The sequence below is a fragment of the Bombus pascuorum genome, chromosome 8 (genome assembly GCF_905332965.1).
Source record: "Bombus pascuorum chromosome 8, iyBomPasc1.1, whole genome shotgun sequence".
NCBI lineage: Eukaryota > Metazoa > Arthropoda > Insecta > Hymenoptera > Apidae > Bombus > Bombus pascuorum.
Window position 1 is genome coordinate 6,903,508 of NC_083495.1, and position 22,490 is coordinate 6,925,997.

Here is a 22,490-nt window from a genome sequence, read left to right on the forward strand (position 1 = left end):
AATTAAAGGAGTCTATGACAATCGCAAAATGATTTTCGACGGTGGCGCTTCAGTTGTCATTTCCATCTCCATCGGAGCCACCGTCAACTCGAGTACTATCTCCGTCACCGGTAATTCCATCCCCTTCTCCATTTCGCGGGTAGCGACGCCTCCGCACAGCGCCGATCAATAACGTCGTTCTCGGCGACGCCGGCGTCGGGAGCGTCGCTGCGTGAAGGCACTCGCAAGCAATCGACGTGTCGCTACGAAAACTTGTACACGGGTGCGATCGAAAAGGAGAGTCGCGTGAAAAAAAGAAACGATTAGGAATGCGACCCCTGCATTTACTGCTGTTTTGCATAACAAGACTTATGTCAACGAAAAGTACCAGCCATATCCGGAGCCGGAATCAGATTTTTTCGGATTCGAACAATCTTTAGGACCCACCCACGACACGATGGCTAAGGTGAGTTTTGGTCAAAATAAAGGATTAAAATAATTTATTGTGTCACTCAAGTATGGTGTATTATATATTTCTAGTAATTGTATGTATTTTACCTACTTTTAATTGATTTATGCTTAAGACATTGCACCAAGAACGTGCTATTGCTAATCTGTCAACAACTGTTGCTGATTCTTAGAGAAGATCGTTTCCGGTAGGATAACCAATTCAATTGGCAATTATACCTCTTTGAGCTAGTGACTTTATTTTAATTAATTTCTGAATTAAAATGCTATCGGTACGTTTTGCGATGTATCGACTATGCACAGTAGTCGTGGTCTATCTCGGCAGAAAAAGTAGTTTGGCGCCGTCATGATCAGCCGGACTGCGGGCACATAGTCGACATTGCTGTTGGAGTATGAGGGAAGGGCTACTGATATGGCGATAATAATCAAAATATTTGCATGATTACTTTAATGATTATATATATTTTCGTTAACAATTTTTTGCTATTAATTAAATTTTTTATTCATATATAAACATTTGATGTATTATTCGACGCATACTATAAATACAGTACCTACTTCAGATACACGTGGGGCTAATGGGCAGTTAATTTTATTCAATTAACAGTATCCGGATACTGATTTATCAATAGATTCAAGTGTCGCGCTATATATACATGTGTGTTTATATATCCACAATGTATAAAAACAGGTTTAATTGTAAAAAAATGTACTAATTCTAGAAAAAGAGTTTTATTGTTAGTTAAGTACAAAATGGTAAGAACCGTAAACAGTTATTTATTCGCAGTAGTGCGGAAACCGTGACGATCTGATATAAACATTTATTTGTGCATTGAAGAAATTTCTTAGCAGTAACCCATTTACAAACGAATAGAGCAGGATTATCTTGATTCCATAACTTCGGCTAATGCTTGAGCTCCGACTATCATTATGTTTTCTTCTTTTTTATTCGATGCCATCAGTTTCGACACAATGCAGAATATATATCTCCATGTTACGTTTATACAATGCACGGACGTTCATATAAGCTATGTCATGAATTTTTGTGATCGATGAACAGTGCATACGTGCCTCGTATAGTCAACACCGAGTTGATTCTTATAGTATGTTGAACTGAAAAACATTGTAAAAAGATCATGCACGTTGTAAGAAAAAGAAAAATAAGAGGTTTAAGTGAAATATATGTAAGAAGTTTGGAATAGTATACAATGATTATTTTCGATGATTAGAATAAATTTATAAATTCATCGTGCGATATAATATACTTGTACTTAATATTTCGCGATATTCAGGATGATTTATTTCGCATCATCAATCGAACGCCATAATCATTCGCGTCAATCATTGGACGTCATGTAACTATCATCAAACACGTCAGATGCATAGATAGAAGAGAAAAGACACGCGAACTGGTTGTAAAAGCGGTGTTTACTGACTGACCCATTATACGACCAGGTGCTTTCTTCATAAAATTTTCACCGTGTTTAACGGTCCTTTGGAGACGTGCTCGTTTATACGAACCGGTACATGTGCAAATAGACTTTTTCTAACGTGCACCGACTGCAAATTAGGCAGTTATATCGAGATCGCATCCGTACAAAAGTCGTACGAACTAAATCTCGTGAATGTGGGCGATGCATCCACAAATTTGTTAGACAACTGCATTTAGCGCTTTCGAGTGGACCTGTGTGTATATATAATAGTTGGCACGAAAACGCAGTGAATTGCGGTCAACTGTATTATATTTCTGTCTAGAAGAGAGAACGTTCATAGATGATATCGGGGTAGGTGAACCGATAATGATCGTCGAAATGTTTTTTATTTCAACTGTTTCATCGCCGTTGATAATTCTTTCACGTGTCGTAAAGGTACATAAGTAATGCGTAAAATAATTTTTAATGGTACACCAATACTTTTCAAAGGAAATTTACAACGTGAATTATTTTTTAAGCGTAATTGAGAATTATTATGTAAAGGATTATTTGTTAATAGAATCAAAATAGAAATTTGTTTCACTCTCTAAATATTATAACGAGCACCTCACATTGTACATTTCTGCACGTTTAAATTTTCCATAAATGCATGAACTTCCGCAATGTATTTACCAGACATTTCGTTACGATATCGTTTGTGATGTAACCGAAACGAAAGACTGTGTGAAACTGCAAGTATTTTTGTGAAAAAGACAATCATTTAGCTAGACGCAAATTTCTCGCGTATATGCGACATTGCATGAAAATGTGCCGACTTGGCCAGTCGGCATGTCGAGGTTAGGGAGAGGCCTTTCAAGGTCCTCGGGGATTTTTATACGGCGGGAAGTAGGAACGGATGTATATAAAGGTCGACGAGGACCGGTCGTATAGCTATAGAACGAATTCGATCCTAAAATCGATAAACATGTCAGATACAAAGGGACCGTTCGCCGGCATGTAAAACATTTGTACTATAGAGCACTGTGAAATTCCAGGCTTGCGAAACGTGTCGTGTTCGGTGTATTCCGGCCGATCGAAGGTTGATTTTCTTCCGGACGTTTAACATAGTGTTGTATCGCATCACTATATTTCCCGTGAAATAACTACTATTCATTTATGCCTCCACGTCTGAGCGGTTTTTACATATTACAATGCCTCTTTGTAACCTATGATTATGCATATAACACGTAACTTCGCTTGTTAGGCTTATCAAGTATCAGCGACTCGATTTTATCGTGCGTACAGTGTAGATAATCGTCGGTGAAAGTTGTCTCTTACGTTTATCTCGTTCTTTACTTTCCTACGTTATATTCTTCTATACGAGGGAAAAGAAAAGATGAAAAAGAGAACGTAGAAATATTTTCAATAGCGGTCCTCGATTTCTACGAATAAGAATTGCTCATTTTCTCTTTTTACATCTGCACTTGCACTTATCGATAGATAGAACGAAGTTTACTTCAACCTCGATAGAAGGAATTCTATGAGAACGTACCGCTAATTACGATCGTATGCAGGAAAAAACGTGGAGTCAAGCTCGCAAGTTAAACGTAGCCTTGTTCTTCGGTTGATGACGTTCACTGTACAGTCTTCGTGTACATCGGCACCGTGTGTGCTCGTATACGGATTCACGGGCCGGTGAATGCAGAAACCGTGTGTTTCTGAAGAATAGTAATCGTTGTTGCGGAGTGTCAGTCCACGTCGTTCGCGTGGTGAAGGTGTATATGAGGAGGGCACGCGTGTATAGCGTATATCTATCTGTTTGGTTGTATGGTTGTGTATCGGTGTGCGGATGCTCGCGGTGGTGGCATAGGTAGTACCAGGGGATCACCGAGCGAATCCGGAACGTCTCATTGTCGTACACGCGGCGGGCGCATCGCGATCGTGCTGTCGCTATCGATCCGGTCGCTTCTCTTTCGTAGTTGGAAAACTTTCCCGCGTTTCCCTGCGGAGGGAAATTTCGGTTCTCGAGTTGAACTCGTCCGCAACGGGACTCCGTTTTATTGTCTCGCATACGTACGTAATAAAATGCGTGTCGCAAATGCGTCGTATTTACGAATTACTGGAACGGGGTGAATCCTCGTCCCGTGACTCAGTACACGGAAAGTTGGCTTTATTAATAGTCCTCTAGCGAGGACTATCCAACCGAAGTGTTTTTGTGCAGCCAGGGAAAGTGGCGTCGAATCAAATTATGAGGCGACCAAATAACCGTGAAGAGGAACGTTGAGGCGATCGTGAGTTGAGCTTCTCTTTTCGCGTGACTCTTCATGTTCTCGCTTTTATTCTTGTTTTATTTCGTATGGATAGGTAAACGAATGGAAATCGGAGAGGGATAGTTTTGTTGTGTGGTTTCGTTCGCGTGTTGAATTCGGTGTTCCAAAGATCGGTGATTACGCAAGCAAAGATGCGCTAAGTAACGGTCATATGCTGATGTGTTTCGATTGTGTTCTGCTTTAACAATGTTCGGTCGTTATTTGACGATACCTGTGTAAATGTTATTGGGCAATAACAAGTATTTTTCCGTGTTTGATACGTGGCCAGGTCCGATGGACCTTCACTTATAATCTTATCAAAGCTGTTACGTGTACACGGAATATAAACGTGTCGGCGTAGACGATCGCAGTCGAGAGCACAGTGAAGTTCGCACAGGTGCAGTAATTAATTCTATTTAAATTACGACAAGCCGGAATTATGTAGCTATGGAATCATAACACGCGTCACGTGTGCTTGTCACTTACGTGGTCGCGCACAGTGGATCGAGTAAATCGTAGACCAACGTTGCCAAACGCTATTCGCAACTTATGCCTGCCGGCTAGTGAAATTATGCAAAACTGCAGCAACTTTTTTATTTCCTCACCCAGTTTCTTTTCCTTCTTTTTTTTTCTTTTCGCTGTTTAATTTGAATTAATGACGACATCCGGCAAGCAAAAACAACTGAATGCGCAAATGCGTCGCAATTTATAACTCTAAACGCGGCGGCCTTTTAGAAAGTCTTTCTGTTCGTAGAAAGCGTTTCAGGCATTTTTCATCTCGATGCTGATTTCGCTGATCGGAAAAAATGACATTTATGCCAAAGCAAAGTGTAACGATTTCAAATAGCGAATTGGACCGCTAGTTAAATCGTGTGAATATTTCTTTTTCCGCTTCCTATTCTTCTTCTTTTTTCTTTCTTCTTCTCCGTTGAATGATAGCATTGTGTTGTCGGTGAGATTTCAAGGATTTGCTGTGATTCCGTTAGATCGACAAAAATCTAAACGAATGTGCTCTTAATTAACACAGTTGCTTCGTCTCGCGTAGCAAGAGATAACGACCGGGTAGGCGGCTCGAATTGACACAAATTAAGGCCTAATGGAATAAAGTTATGCTCAGGGCCTGGCCTTTGCTCGTCATCGGCTTGTCAACGCGTGTACACACGTTGATTCCGATTCTTGCCACGTTTCCTTCGCGCCGTCACAAAGCCAGCGCAATATTTAACATACTATTCGTTTTGTTTGATATCTACTCGTTGCCCTGTCTGGCCTTGACATTTTCCTAGATCGATAACAAGCGTTTTGCGAATATCGATTGATTTAGAAGCTACCGAGTCGCAATATTGATGTTGTGTTGTAACCACTAGAAAAAGATTGATACGTCATATATTGTACGTAGATAGCTATATATGTATACTATGTATATGTATGTATACGTGTGTGTAATGCAATAATGCATGATTCTTGAATAATTTATTGCTTTTCTGTGAAAAGTTATTGGACGAAATATTAGCGTTCGATGTGAATGTGAATATAAAAAATAAAATAGCGTTTCAGCAAAAGAATTTGCACGCAGTGTATGGATCGACGAGAACCGATTCGTAGTAAATAAACTCGCGAGCTGTAACCCAGTTCTCAGCCGACGACGTCGTTCAACAGGATCGTCGGTGAACGCACTCTGTTACTCTGGTAGTCGGTTCCTCACTTTCAGCTAGCTATTGGTAATACTATTATTAGTAACAAGCTAACGTAGCTTTTCGTTCTGGACTATTACAAAGCTGCATAGCTAAATCTTGTTTGTGGTCGATTTTATCAGTCGGATCACGAACAAATACTCCAAGTGTCTGATATTCGAACTTTGATAGAAACGCTTCGGCCAGCTTGATATTTGTACGATACTAGATAGACGGGTACATATTATACGAGCGGATTCGCGGTCGAACGATAAAGCTAATCGACCACCGAGTAATGTTTTCGTTGATCATTAAATAGGCTAAAGGGGAACGTGTTACGCGTGTTCTTACGTACGAAGATGAGGAGAAACAGGAGGCACTGGGTAAAGGTAGTCACAAGACAGAAGTAACGTGGTTGACCAGGGCTAAAATTAAATTAGCCAACTGCCAGAGAGACACTTCTGATTCACCTCGGGACGAAGGGTTTTATTTGGAGATGGGCCAAGGGCAACGGACTCTTCGTCTTCATCTTCGGGTCAAGAATTTATCTTAACCTTGAAAAATCAGGCATTTTTTAGATTCTTTTGCCTACCAATAATCTAATTGAATGTCGTCTTAACCTTTGACGCGATCTAAAGACACCAGTGTGAACCTACTACGTCATTGCGACGATCACTACAATGCGATTAAGTCTGTCTATATTCAGTTAACTGAAGCTTCAGGCTATGGAACGATTCAACTAATTAGAGGATAAATGAAGGAATTTGTAACTCTCTCGGTGGAATGTATGTATGTCTGTTGACTGGCTAAGCGAATGCGTGAAATAGTTTTATGGTAACCTAGTTTACGCACGCGAATTTATCATTTTGTCTGTGTGATTGCAGAACGTCGGGGAAAGTCGGATACCAGTACCACGCGCGGCACGGCCGTCTTTTTTCCCGAAATCGAGAGTACTTGGTACGCCGACGCTTGTATCTGGACATCGACGTTCATTGGTACTCCCGGGATGTTTATCATTCGTCGATGCCGAGGACGAGACCAGCGCTCCTAAAACAAAGTGCGGGACGCGAGCTGTGTCTACACCGTCGATCGAAGGTGACAGTAATTATTTACGTACTTACGACAGAAATAGTTAAATGAGAAAATTTAGTTATTATGTATTTTCTTACTTGATCAACAGATTCGGGACATAAGACGTTCACGATATCACCTGTATGGGATATTGACAAAGATGACGTGCAACAGTTGGTTCACTTTGCCGAAGAAAAGAGCAGCTTTTTCAGGTACACCATAAGATTTTATTAATTCTATCGCACCTCTTTGACCAAATGCTTATCTGCTTGAGTACAAATTCTATAAATGTCGCTGTTTATTTACGGCGAAAATGTTTGCTTTCAGCATTAATTTAATCTTTCATCTAGTAAAAATGTTAGGATGATTTTTATGACAATACATTTTGAAAATTGTAAATCTGTTGTAGAATAATAGAGGGTAAATTTTAAATGTAAAACGCTAGTACCCACGAGAGTCAGGTATTAGAACAGTCGTTTATGAACCTCCTCATAAACCAGATTATTTAAAGAAAAACTTTTGTTCTATCGATCAAAAAAAAAAAAAAAAAAAAAAAAAAATGGCACAATGGCACTTTTTTATCAATTATTATTCTTCATTTAATAAAAATTTCTTTATTATCATTTGTACAGTTTGCTCGAAAATTCTCAGTTGAATATGATCGAGGACGCTGGTGAGAGCTGCCTCTTGGAAACGTCCCTAGGCAATTATAATGATAACGCAGTAAATACACCACACTATTTGATGCTCAATAAGCAGAATTCCTTTGAACACGACGAAAGCCTCGGCATATTGACCCCCGACCAAATGACCGACTTCACAGTTGCACTAGAGTGCTCCAGGACACCATCCTGCGAAAATCTTACGGGATCAGCAGGCTCTAGATTGGCGTTAACGCGAGCATCTGCATCGAGACCGTCAGCGGATGTTGAGCCAACCGAAGAAGCTTCAAGCGAGAGAACACCATCTCCGGAAGAGTTACCGCTCGATCCTAAGCCAACGGAGCCTGTTAGGGGCACTGTTCCTATCAGTTTCGTTACATCGGTAACGAGTATCACTAGTCTCGAGGCTGGTTATCAAGGTGACGGTGAGAACTCGAGGCCAGCGAGTCGTGGGGCTGATCCACCATCCGTCGCACCACCGCCAAATCTACCGGCTCCTTGCAGGCAAGATCCGATGACGGATTCGGATTTCTTTACGGAAAGTGATGCTGACGCATATGAGGAAATCGTACGTGGCGATAGGAAAGCTCAAGTGATCGACGGTACCCTCTTCTGCGCGCCTGGTGGTCGAAGATGTCCGAGTTTTACAGGAGAAGAAATGGATTCGAGTGGGATTTATTCGGATCTCGATAAAAGACAGGATGAACTTCATGTTCCTGAGGAGGCAGTTGTGGAACACGAGGATCACACTCCCGATACTATTGATACGGAGGTCTCACAGAGGAGCCAGCCGACACCGATCAAAGCGGATGTTATTATGGATTATTTGCAGGCGAGTCGATAGTTTTGTTTATTTGGTATATGTTTGTATATATTTGTTCAAATAGTTCGCCTAACGGATAATATTTAGGCTCCTGTAAATCCTCTGGATGGATCGGCTGACTCCAGCGGCTCGATGAATCCCACTGATATTACGATAATCGAAGTGGAAAGAAGCAATGATAATATGAGATCGAAAACGCAGAACAAAGCTGATTCAGTCCCATTAAAAAAATACAAGATGCCTAAGAGGAACGTTGTTTCGAAAATCAAGGCTATGATCGAGTCTGGACCGAAAGATGAAACCGAGAAAGAAGCTCGACGTTTACCGAGATCTGCTAGAAAGAGTGGGCGATGGGACGCCGTTATGAGCAAAATCGAGGCTGGGAAAAGCGAACAAAGGACTAGATCGATCAGGAAGGAAGTAAAATCAAGGGTACTCCAGAGCCTTAATCAACCATCTCCTACGGGATCAACTCAAAAGAAATCTGGTGATGCAAATAATAACAATAATAAGGATAAAAGGTGAGATATTAATTGTCGAGATCTTTGTTTCTAAAAGTTTCTATTGATATAGCCTTGATAAGAAGTTACAAATTATCAGGAGAATACGTGGCCGACAAGAAATAAAATCGCCAATCGAAGAAACTGCCAGAAGCTCCGTTCGTAGCTCCTTGAGTGATCTCAGCACCGGACCTAACAAAGACGCACCAAGTAAGTCAAATTAATATATATTTTTAAATGATTGCAAATTAAATTAAAATATAGTATATCTATCACTTCATGTGTGTGTGTTAATGATGCTTGAATGTTTAACAGAATGCCTGTAACACGTGCTGCAATTTAATTTTAATTAGCGTTTTATTTGTAACTGCTTCATTTATATATTTCAATTTATATATTTCAATGTATGATTGATAGTGAGGTAGGTTATGGAATAGTAGTAGTCTGAAGCGAGACCTTGTGTAGATCAGTGGAGCTTGAATAAATACAACACCAGCTGATTTTGCGATATCGAATTATGTTTGACCGCATACCATTTTACAAAAAGAAAGAAAAAACTCAGAACCGCAAAGGTCAAGAAAACCAGTAACCGTTTTGCATGATATTAAAAACACTTCAGTGTGCTATACTTTTTCTTTATGTCAATATAGAAAGTAGAGCTTGAAATGAGAAACATTTTACCGTTTGAAAAATATTAACACCCATTTATACAAACTAGTAATTTCGTGCGCATCTTTTCAATAAAAAGATATCGGTAATATCGTCTGACCTACAGAGATTACTCGTTCGTTCTTATGATAGACTAGAAGAATACACTACGAGCAACAAAAGTCATAAAAATTCGAGCTTGACGACTAAAGCCTAGAAAGTAGATTTTACATTGAAAAGCACAGGTGCAAGGTAGATTTTCAAGTATTTCATTCCCTCTACTGGCTTTAATTCAAAGCCAAAATATCCTTGAAGCTGCCGAGACAGAATGGATCAATTTTGGTGTTTAAATACACGTGTGCCGTTGATTCGTCGCTGAAACCTTCCGGTGCAGACATAACGCGTAGGTGGTTCGTTCCGCAAAGAAGGGTGGGAGTAGTCGTAAAAGAGGGCGTAGGAGGGTGTTTTGTATCGACCCGTCCTAGGCGCGCGAAACTTAGATAGGAAAAAGAGCGAGGGCGCCGATGCCCCTCTTCCGGCGCCACTGGACAGTTTCGCTTCCATTGGATCGAGACAGGCCGTGAGCAGTCGCAGCAGCAGCATCCAGTCGGCAGTCCTCGGCGGACCTCGTGCTCGCTCGGACGCTGTTTATGCACGCGTGTTGCATTTCCGGTCTTCCATCTTCCTCGCTCTTTCGCCCCTTTGGTTTTCTGGTGCTGCTACATCTTCTGTCCTTCTCTCACTCTCGTTCTCTCTATTCCCCTTTCTCACGATCTCTTACTCTATACTCTACCCCATTCGGGTCAGCAGTTTTATCGGGGGTATACGGTAGAGGCTACGTGTGTGCGACAAAAAGAACAGGAGCGAGCGCAAGAACGAACAGCCGGTGTATCGTCGTCAGTGAATGCCGCAAGGTGACGGTGCAAAGTGCATCAAAGTTGTGCTCGTACAACCTCGAGCTTCGAGCTAAGCACTAATCTCTGTAAATTTCTCCTGGTATTATTTGTTTCTCGTGTTAGGGTAGGGTGTTTTCGACACCCTTTAAACGCTGTACTACAACATATATATAATGTGTCAATCGTATTCACGAACGCGCTCGACGTGACCTGATTTTCTACCCATGTCACAAGAGTGTTCGCGTTTTTTCTCACCCGATATAGAAAGAACGATCGAAGACAACGTTGAGTCTGGGCGAATATCAATAAGAATACGGTATCTTGAACCAGCAACCCTGCTGTGTACGCCTACAATATGTTATGGCACATTTCGCATCGATCGCCAGAGGAATCTGAGCCGTAAGACTGAATGCTTTAAGACTGGATTTTACCATCCCCTCTCTGGGACACTCCAATGAAAGTTTCGCAAGATACCGTTACGGAAGGAATCTTTGGCTACGTTCCTGTTTGTACTTGGACAGAGCTATACGCAAGAATAGAGGGATTCAAGGCGATCAGCCACTCGGTCTAACTCTTCGTTGTACATTAGCAGCTTCACGTCAAGCTTACAGGTCAACGGCACTAGTGGTTTATTTCCGGCATTGCCTTTCTTCAACTGGCCACTTTATACTTGTGCGTACACGTCCTTCGCTCGACGCCGGTGGTTCTCTCGGTATGTCCCCACCCTTTTAGACAGGTGCACCCGGCGACCACGTGCGTTCCCAAGGCCGACGACCACCGGTACGCACCCGGTTCAGATCTACCACTTACGCAATCGCCATCAGAGTCGGATGTTAAACCCACATGGTTGTAGACATCGTCGATCGCGCCGGTGAAAGACAGTCGTTACACTCTGCGATTCAGGTCGCCGAAGGAACGCGCAATCCATGATCGAACCTGTCGATCGTACTTTCGTCCGCGTGATTTCTCACGAAGGAATCGGATTCTTCGAGGGAGCGCGAAAGAACATGCGCGACATTACGAGAGTAACGTCGATGGAGCGAAAGTGAGGCTGCTTGTGCGAATTGTACTAATTGGTGTCAACCGTAACCGCGACCAGAAAGAAAAAATTTTGCAATTTGAACGTTTTCTGGGATAACATTGGAGGATGCTGCCGGATAATCGTGAACGTTCACGATGTCAGTGTTTAGTTATCGTCACGGAATCCACCCGATTAACAAGCCTCGCCATGGCCTCGGAAGATACGACGGGATGAAGGCGCACATTTGCCTGGCCACAGTTCCACATAATGATTTTATTGAGGATGAAACGACGGTGAAGCGACGGTGAAAGTAGAGGTTTGAAAATGGGACAGCAAGGATCGAAGGGTAGGCCAGCTCTTCGGACGGATTTCGTCAGAGATTCGGCGAAAATGCGACTCGGCAGTTTCAAGCGAGGTATGGTCATATAAATAAAAGGTACTGCCGACGTACACTCACCTCCTAGAACGATTTTCATCACGTTCAGATTTTAATCTACACAACGGAAATGCGAATAGTCCATCAAGCCTCTTCTTCTTTTAGTCAATCGTTTAATCACGTTCCATAAAAAGAAAGGAAAAAGGATGTCCGTGACTATCCACCAGCTGTCTTTTCCTTCGTGGTTCATTTAACGCTAGAAAGTTGAAGCGACGCGAGTACAAGCGAGACTGACTCCCGATGTGTTGCATAGGCATTCGAAAAGGTAGACGGATCGAACGGTTTCTCTTAAACAAGTCTAAAACGTTACGGCCGAGGATCAAAGGTACCCTACTTACACACCTTGTCGCGTGATTTCTCTTTTACCCTGGCCATCGATTACTGTTATTTTGAGGAATCTTTCAGAAAGTAGTTCGCCTCATTATATCACACTCGTTCACCGGTAGCTGGCGAAACGCGAGTGATTTATGATATTTCATAGGCATAAGAAACGTGCAAAAATACTACATAATCGTGGCTCGTTTCAATGAACGGCTTATCGTGAAATAATATCGAAAAAATAACAATTAGAGAGGGTAAACTTTCCGATTCTTAAAATAGAATCGTAATGGTTTACTGGATACGCTTAAAGAAAATAAAAATGCATTATTTTGTAGCTGATGCGTTTGATTGTAGGTACAATTAATATCGTCATTAAGGATTGGTGTGGAAATATTACTTAACTACCTGTCGTTGATTATTTTAAACGCGTGTCTTGAATATTTGCGCGGCTAGTTTCTTTCATGTGTAAGATCGGTTCGAGATATTATGCACACGAGAGCTCGTATAGGCCGTTATATGCAGAAGCTCGTAGGCAACGGCTACGTGCAGCCTGGTATACATAATAAACGTTTTCTTTTCCTCGTTGGTTTAATCGACGAGCATGGTTCAAACTTAGCTCTTCGTGTCGGGCTCGTCCCGCTATATTGCCTCGTCAAGCACGAATTCCGATGATGCGCAAAATGTTATTAAAGTAACTACGACTGACGAGCAAAACAAAATTCCACGGTCGATGAACTATCCGACACGTAATCCTACGTGTTATGGAAACTACTTGTTTTCGTAATTCCCTGTTATAAATAGACACGCAAGAACAGAGAAAGATGAAACTATTATTATTCCATCGCTTATATGATAATGAAGAAATTCACTTTTATGTTTGTATTTTCAGAGAGATCACCGACATCGGTAAACCCACCTAGAAGACTGGTAGCAAACGGTCGTGGTAATCAACAGAATCGTGTCAACAGTTTCGACACGAAGAAGAACTGTGTAGAAATTTCGCCTATCAATCTCGGTGAGTTATGGAGGGTCCGGTTTGCGCGCCCTAAATTGTCAGACGAGTTTGCACATATCGTAGTCCAGCATATGTGCGTATATACATATGTATATACATAAATGCCTGCTATTCACTGATTGAACGGAGGAAGCGAAAGGTCGAGGGCACCGCTGCGTGCTTCCGGTTGGAGACGTTAATGCGACGAGAACGATTTTTTTCGGACGCCTGCTTCCATGCAACACTCTCTCACTCTCTAGTCGTTTATATTAACGAACAAAAATATAAAAACGCGTTCAACGTTATGTCGACACTCGGCTATCAGAGTAGATCTATTCTGATCCAGGCGTAGCATTGAAAACATTGGCAAGTGGCCATGTTCGATTCGCTCAATACGTTGTATCATCAATGTTGATGTATTATACATTGATATTCTTACGAATTCTTGATAATTTCAAGTCTTCAAATCTTCTAATTTAGTTGTCTTATCTTATAAACTAATAAAAAAAATAATAATATGTTAGACTTATTTATACGTTATTAATGATCTTTTCCCCGGAGTAAAAAATTAATGATCTTGGGACGTTTATGACAGCACTTATGCCAAATCTTTAAATTTCGCGATTTATTTCCGTGTTTCACTGTATGCCTTTGGCGACAATTAGTCACAGGTGTAAATCCACGATCACTTTGTTTATGATATATCAGAATTGTAACGGTATGCATCCCTTGCCTCGACCGTCTAAGCGGTTTAACTCCCCGATCGTACCGAACACTGTTGATGTCCTAGTAGTCCTTCATCAATTTTAAACAGGAAGCTTTGGCGTGCCACCCAGTCTGATTGTTTGGCGGGTTTTGTGTACACCGTTGAAATATTCCACTAGAGGAACGTGATTTGTGAACAACTTGTTTATGATATAACTTCGTGATCGGCATTCTTAGCGGTAACGCGACTTCCGAATATAGTTTGCTATAGTAGACAATGATTACGAATAGAATAGGTAGTTCAGATGGCGCATAGATTGTGCTGTAAGAGAATCATGGCAATCATGGTCTCCATATACTGCAGTAAATATCATTTTAAAATATTACTTCGTGTCCGAGTTATCTTATATGAGTGAGTGTGTTTCTTGCGCTCTCGCGTATGGTATCTGACGCGGACAGTAAAACGGTTTACAGCGTACGGTACTTGCAAACTCGATAACACATCATTTAAGGCACTACCGGTGTGTATGTACCATGCTCTCGTTAACATAGCGAATTCTGTTTCTAGAGAAGAGCCCATCAGCCACGCGAAAGCCGACAATAACCAGGAGATTAACTACTGTCCCAGCGAAGCAGCATAATTCAACGATATCGATAAAAGGTACAATTTCACAAAATATTTGGAAACAATTCTTCATGCTATTTTTGTAACTGTTTTGTTTTTACCAAGTTCTCCATCCATGTAACATATATATATTGAACTTTACAACAGACACCTCAATCATTTTAAACAACTTGTTTTAATAGATTATTGATTTTTATGGAGTAGAAAAGAATGTTGTTCTCAATGTTGTCTTCTGAAAAAGATAACACCGTAAGGAAACATCAGCAGGTCGTGCTTTCTAATTCATTGACCGCGCTACTCCGGCAGCAGCTAGTTTCTAAAAAAGTCCCACGGTCATTTTGCGGTGCGTACGACCGTTTCTCCGCATGCACGGGGACGCACACGTGCGTATCACTCTGTACTGTTCGTCGTTTCGAAGAAAGTTATAGCTTTCACTAGTCCTCGGGACTAAATCCTGCTCCCTATCCTCGTTGGAAGATGCTGAAAAACCCGCAGGGCAATAGCAGAGAATAAAGTATCAGAGCAAGTAAGGACCAGGAATAGTCGAGCGAAAGTAATTCTTTAAACCGGCAGTTTCGGTGATAGTTTCGAGAGAGTCGCATTTCTGCTTTCAAGATGATTTTCTTATCAATGTTTCATCCTCGATTTCGCTGACTTCGATTCATTATTAATTGTTACTTCCAGTGGATCAGTTTTTTTACTCGACATGTACGCTTATGTGGAACAAATTGCTAGAATTAGAAATTATTATCAATGACAGTCCATGTCCTAGAAAACATTGAATTACGAGTTGAATTTCTACGAGTCACGGTCTTGTACTTCATTTCATTTTAATTTATTGTTTTATTAATCATTTATGAAGCACTCACAGGAAAATATATCGATAAGTAGTATAAATTAGGGAAATGCTTACCTAAGTAAGACTAAGTAAGTAATCCTAAGATCTCAGTAAATTGTATCGTCCAATCCGCTGTGTTTTTTAAGGGCATTATGAAGTATTATACTTTCAAGAAAGTTTTGTTGTGAATTTATACATAATTTTATTAGCATCTGGTTAATCGAAAATAAGAGTACCGCAGTAGAAGAAAAACGTGTTTCGTTGCCATCAGCCAAAATATAGTTCTAATATATCATTACATTCACGTTACGATGTGACGAAACAGATAATGGTGAGTAGAATTAACAATTGTTTGCAAAGTCTTCTTGGCGGAAGAGAGCTATCGATCGTCGATCATTCGATTCATTATCTTCGAATCACTATATCCATAGACATGAAGGTATCTCCGTTCCATACGAATACGGCCACTTACTACCATGTAAGGGTAACTAATTCCAAATGGAAAAGCGAATTTATTCGGAGCACGACGTTTTGTAATAATTCATCGCCCGTTCACCTACCGATTTTCATCTTCTACAACCTCACCTTTCCTTATTACTAGAACGAGTTATACCGTTGAAACGGAATTTTAAATCGTCCTCGTTTTCATGATCCATAAACTTGAACAACTGAATGATAAATAAACCAATAGGTAGTTGCTACTGATACTCCTCAGCATTCTGTATGTTAATTTCTTAGTAAGGCGGTATGGCGTAAATTACGCTTCTTGGATTCCCTTTTGTAAAGTAGAAAGAAAACGAGCCACATTAAAGCAATTATGGAAACATATTCAGATATTGTGGGTCATATTCAAGTCGTGCGTTCGAAGTGCGTAGAGCGCGTGTCCGGCCAGACACAGCTTTCCGCGTGTCCATCGTCTTCGTATTCTTCGAGGTTGCACCTCATTTCAAGGTGGTAGGAGTGGTCGACAAGAAGGAAGGAGGGATATATCGCTCCGCGAGGCAGCCTGTGGCTCGTGCTAATTCAGTCGAAGTGCGGACTTGGCCAGCAAATCGTTACAAATGACGATCCCGATTAGGTTTCTCTCATGTCTGTTGCTCGATTATTGTTATTCAATGATTCCGACGTGATCGAGTTCACTTGCATTTTTCAGCTGAATCACTGGTGTAAATCGAATAAAAAGAGCTCATTGTGCAAATAGACTTGATTCATATAGATGGAGAACACATACTTTTTTTATTGGAAAAAAAGTGTAACGTAATCTGAGATATTTTTTCAACCAAGAACGTTGATGGATCGCAGAAACTTTAGAAAAATAGGTTGAATGGCAATATGTGTAGATTTACAACTATGTATAAACAACTGTGAAAGTGACAAATATTCGATACTCCGTAGTCCTGTGTCGAAAATAAGCCGATCAATTTCGGGGAAACTCGGGTAATAAGCGATTTGGATGTTTCCATTAAGAATGGTCATTAGGTACCATTAACTTCTTGGATTTTCCGTGTTCACAGCACGACTATCGTATAGTTGACCTTAACCCAGTGCGTCTTCATTGACTGGCCCGTGCTCTTGAACGTTTTCCACTGGGGTTGACTGTTGGATTAAATTCGATCGATCTACCAGTTGCACTTTTTTTAGCTTGGTCCAAGGTGCTCAATAGAATCAAAGCTGTGGTGGTGCGGGGCTACGGACGTATCCGCGTGCTTTCACGTACATCAGTAATAATGGGAGGATGAAGCTCAAATGACGTAGCCAGGCCAAATTGTCGTTACGATTTAATGATCTGTGCATGTGAATTTTCCGCGTGTCACAGCGATAATTGCGTTTTCTCCAAAATACCTCCGCATCTGCGGGGTCAGTACGTCAAGCCGAATAGCTGAAATATCCTGAAAAACAGGTAGCTCGACTTTCCAAGACTGGAATATACGGTTTTTTCTCCTAAAACAAGTTTTCCGCACAACTTTCTTCATTCTACCATCTAAATTTATTCGTATAAAATGTCTGGACGTAGTCAATTTTATAAGGTATCGGTATTATATCTACCACGATATCTGCTTCAACTTTCATCGTGATGAGTTGTCCGAAGTCGAAGAATGAGTGTGGTCAAAGCTATTATTCATATAGATAACGACGGAATTACTTAAGAAGCGATATGAATTGTACGATCAATAGCTCAAAGGAATAAATCTATCAAATCGAAGTGGTGTACCAGTTTGACAGATAACAAATAACTTCTGCTACGATTTTAACAAAGAATCGTAATGGTGATGGGACCGGTGGCATTGGTTGCAGATCGCGAAACTAAGGAGCACAATAATAGCTATGTGGTGACAAGAGCGTCTTTAGAGACGCGAGATCAGGCCGCACAAACCGACATACCTTATGATGCACTTCGCGTAAAACCGGCGGAACAAGTTATACAAGCCCTTTCTATCACCATACAATATTTGGCCTATGAGGTACGTAGTTTTCTCTTTCTTTTGATTTTTTATTATGTCTTATTTTACTGTCTAAACATATATCATCCAATTTGACCTTATATTCTCTTTTACAATCTAATGTTCAGTTGGACGCCTTTTCTACCCCAAAACTAAAGAAAGATTATGAGAATATGAAAAAAGAATGGATATCTTCGTGTACGGAAATCGAAAAATTAACAGCTAGAAACCTCGACATTGAAGATAGATTAGAGTCGGAGAGAGAGAATCATCGAAAAGCCTTGGACCATCTTCGTGAAGATCGTAAGTCTTGCCAAGAATTATTTGTGTTTCTTTTACTTAGAGAAAGTGAGAAACCGATATAATGCATTGTGCGTATATATCGTAACGCGCAGTTTCTAAAATTTGACATCCTTATTTTTATTACATTGTGATTCCAATATCTTTATTTCAACGATAACGTCGATTAATTTTGTTTTTTCAAATAGAGCATATATGTGAAGTATATTTTATATTTTACATACTCTGTGCCTGACACAATGCATCATATGATAATGATATTCTCTTGGTAACGAGCATAATGATCCTGACGCCGTGCTGAATAGTAGAGCCTTAAAGTAGAGCAATTGTTAATTAAAATCTGCGAGGCTGATGTGCCTACGCGCACCTCGGGTAGTGTTAAATAATTCAGAGATAGAATTTTCAAAAGTGGACACACGCAGGAACTTCACAAACGCTCAATTTAGTGCCCACGTAACGTTCATCGTAGTTAATTATAGGTTGGCACGTTCGACGGACTTAATCCGTTCTCTCGTCTCCTAACTTTGTTTTTCTTCCGTTTTTCAATTTATCTTCTATGACGTCAATCATACTAAGAAAAAAATTTGTATCCGATTTTTTTAGTGGAAGCTCGACATGCAGAACAAATTGCCACCTTGGAAGCAGCCCTACAGGAGGAAAGGCGCAGGTGCGAGGTCAGATTGCGAGATTCTTTAAATGAGGTCGCAAAGGAACATCGTGCCGTAATCGTGAAATTGCGAACTGAACAAGAAGCTGAACTTATACGAAGAGAAACGGAGTTTAAGAGGAGATCTGTCGTTCACGATCAGGGGGCTGCGCTGACAGCAGAAGTCGAATCTTTAAGATCGGTGCTAGAAATTAAAAGCCAAGAGAACGCTTCTTTGAGATCGGATCTCGATAATATTAAACGAGAGATCGAGGACAAGGAAGCTTTGCAACAGCGTGTAGACACTCTTGAGGCCAGATGCGAAGATTTAAAAGCACAGCTTCAATGTAAAGAGGCTGTGGAGAGGCAAATATCTCACGATAACGAGGTACTGCATGAATCGATTCATCAAATATCCAAGCAGAACAAGCGTTTGGCACAACGTAACGAGGAATTGCAATGGAGATTGCGTCAAAAAAACGAAGTAGTGACCGTTCTTGCGAACTTGACGCCTAGGCTTTCGCGTTCTTTAGGCCCGGAGCACGTCGAAAATTCTCTCTCACCCGACAAGAACGGTCCGCAATCTTCGCAATCCATGGTAAAGTTTATGGTGGAGAAAGGTGACTCAGTTTCGTGGACGTTGGAAATCGATGACGAATTCAAAGGAGGATGCGATGGGTCGTCATTGGGAACACCACCCAAAATGGGTAGATCGGAAACAACGACAACAGTGTCGAGACAAGGATCGCTTAGATTGACGCCTAGAAGGGCTTCCGTAGATATGAGAGCGAGATCCAAAAGTATTTCCGTTACGGATTCCACACGAGTCGAGGAATCTGGATGGGCGCCTACGTTTAATTCTACACCGAATGCTCGACGAAGACCCAGAAGCGACCCGTCTTCTTCAGCCTCGTCTACTTCTTCGTCATCCTCTTCTTCTGCGACAGCAGTCACTACGAATTCTGCAATGGCCGTTGCCGTTGCTGCTGCGGCTGCAGCTGCTGCAGCGGCTGAAGATTGTGGCGCAGGTCAAAGGCCTCAAGAAGCAGGTGGCGAAGCAATGATTTCAGAAGAAACGTCTGCCACGAGCAGTGAAGACGAATCATCCACGAGTAGCGATATTCCTCCATTGCCAATACAATTTGCTTGGGGTAACGTTCAAATCAAGTAACGTTCTCACGATCCTCTTCAATGTATTAGATCAGGCTAATGTATTAGATTAAGTAATAAGTTCGCTTTTCTTTACAAAAATATTTATATAACACACACCTAATTGATGCATGCACTATTTTGCTCCACGATCTTTTGCCATATTTTAGGGATTTATTTATTCCCTCACTGCAAAACTTCTCATTTTTTTTTTATTAAAAAATTTTAATTGTTTTTGTGTCGTTTCAACAAAGAATCGTATATTCAGATTTATTCTAGTAAATTTTTCTCGATTAATTTGTGCGAGATACAAACATCGGCTTATTTGTAATTCCAAGTTTGTTTAAATGTAATGAAACTGATTTCTATGAATATTAAAACTGTTAGTAATGTCTCGAGTTGTGTATCGTGGGTTTTGTTCAATTAATGATATTGCTATTTCATCAACATTAATCTTCATTAGTCATTCTGCCCTATTAAATCTTTTAATTCATTTTTGAGCCATATGTTTATTAACTCTAGTAACATACACATTACAAATATTTTTTTTATTTTTGTTACATTTATTTTCTCGAAATGCGTACGCGGTTGAGACGAACGAACTTATTACTCAATCTAATAATTCGATTGGAGCAAGTTCATTCGGTGATTCCATAATAATTTTGTGGCAATTACTCCAAGTATTTCCGAGGATAATATGATGTCCTTTTACGCAAATGAACGTTCACATGGTTATTTCAAACACTGTACGCGCACTTTTTCTATTACTTCTGTACCTGTAACTTATACGTTCGATTGCAAACAGATGGGAGATATATATTTTACCAAACCAATGAGACAGTTTCGATGATGTTTTGTCACGATTATATATATTGGTAAAATCGGTTGAAGATAAAGAAGTTGATTCTTACTTAGGTATTTAGATTAGAAACGGTGTTTTTATGGTGTTACGATATTTTTTCAAATTATGACTCTTTGTAATATCACGATTACTATACCAACTTCTCTATCTTCACATCAACTCTGCTCTTTAGTTGTTAGAAACTTTGGTACGCGAGATCGCACAATGAGAAATCGTTCGCTACATATGCGTTATAGTAATTATGTTTTAAATATATACATATATGTATATACATGCATATATATTTTGCGATCTTAGGTACATACTAAGAATTTTGTTATGTTTTTTTGCGTTTGTTTTATGTAAGAGATGAATAGAGCGAAATCAAAGTATATTTTCATCTTTTGTACGTCATTGTCACTGTATCTTTTAGATAGAAAAATTGCGCGTAGAAGTTCGATTAATTTCGTTTGAAAATTGTTTGTTAGTTTTGATGTAGATGTTGTGGGCTATTGGCAATTATAAGCCATGTATTTTTCAAAACCAAGTCGAATCGGGTCACTATTTCTTTGATTCGCGACACTTTTACACATGTCCATTTTATAAGGTATGATGCGTTTATATTACGTCTGTACATAAATAACAACGATGTTTATAAATTAATTAGTCTTTATCGCAAATATTGTAAATAGACAACGACCGTCAAATCGATCCTGTCCTCGAAAAAAATGTCGATGAGCCATTCGCTGTGTTTACCGAAGAATGCTATTCTTCATTGATATGCAGCTTACCGAACAGTACGATTATTATGGTTCGTTGCATTAAATCAATTACTTGCCAATCTTTTAAGACATAATACCAATTATCGTTAAAATTGCAACTTTTGTAACATTGAAATTTCATTTTGTTGTAATGCGCTTACGCAAAGGAATGTATTATATATTCATAATACATCTTCGACATAAAAAGAAGAAATTAATAATATTCTTAACGTCACATGTTTTAATTGCCAAATACTGATGAATTGATACATTTATCTGTATTCCCTTTTACGTACAACATCAAATCTACCAGAGACTATGCTGTTTCAGGTGCGACTTGTTAACCAACTACTATATGAAAAGATAGTCGGTTGGATAAAAAGTTGATATTTAAAGCAAAAAAAAAAAAAGAGAAAAAAGAAACTCCGTTCCATGGACAAGAAGAAAAGTACATTCGGTTACAGTAGTGTAGGAATATAAGAGCAAGCAAGTATTAGTCGCCGAGAAGTGTGTTTTCTCTCACTTGTGCTGACAAATTCAATGTATTATATACCTATCAAATAAATACTATCTGAATTAAAGCAAATTTTATCAGTGTCATTTCTGTCTCTTATTTGATATTTAACTTCTAAATACTTGAAGATCGTTCTTTGAGTCTCTGTTTAGATTTTTTATATATACTAAACAAACCTATTTCTTACCACAAATAGAATATTTTATGTACCAAATATTTCCATATATTACATTTTACTTAATAATTTCAATTTATATATGTGTCGTGTTGGCGTTAGGACTTGGATTAGGGGCGTGTAATGAATCTGCGCCTGGGTTGTTCATCGTCGTTGTACAATCGAGATAACGTTTATTATTACAGATATAGACAGTATAAGGTCGACAATTGACCACGGTAACTAGACGTTAATGACAATGACCTTAGATTCGATATGACGAATCCACGGTCCACGGGATTTCGA

At 40.0% G+C, this 22,490-nt stretch overlaps 1 protein-coding gene and 1 long non-coding RNA gene across 2 annotated transcripts; one reads left to right on the forward strand and one right to left on the reverse strand.

Moving 5' to 3' along the window:
- Window positions 1-150: 150 nt before the first annotated feature.
- LOC132909432 (uncharacterized) lies at window positions 151-22,102 on the forward strand. The gene is made up of 11 exons (XM_060964274.1): window positions 151-445; window positions 6,723-6,933; window positions 7,019-7,121; window positions 7,542-8,403; window positions 8,482-8,915; window positions 8,995-9,104; window positions 13,106-13,231; window positions 14,484-14,576; window positions 17,674-17,840; window positions 17,948-18,122; window positions 18,723-22,102. The coding sequence occupies exons 1-11, from the start codon at window positions 437-439 to the stop codon at window positions 19,934-19,936; spliced, it is 3,504 nt and encodes a 1,167-aa protein (XP_060820257.1). The 5' UTR covers window positions 151-436; the 3' UTR covers window positions 19,937-22,102.
- On the reverse strand, window positions 1,164-3,855 carry LOC132909453 (uncharacterized). Its single transcript, XR_009658543.1, has 2 exons — window positions 3,412-3,855; window positions 1,164-1,560 (listed from the first exon to the last, which is right to left on the reverse strand). It is a non-coding gene; the product is annotated as an uncharacterized LOC132909453 (long non-coding RNA).
- Window positions 22,103-22,490: the final 388 nt, after the last annotated feature.

Excerpts from the sequence above, each read along its gene's own strand:
- LOC132909432 (XM_060964274.1), top strand. Across the intron at positions 8,916-8,994 it reads AACAATAATAAGGATAAAAG|GAGAATACGTGGCCGACAAG; the intron begins GTGAGATATTAA and ends ACAAATTATCAG. Across the intron at positions 13,232-14,483 it reads AATTTCGCCTATCAATCTCG|AGAAGAGCCCATCAGCCACG; the intron begins GTGAGTTATGGA and ends TTCTGTTTCTAG.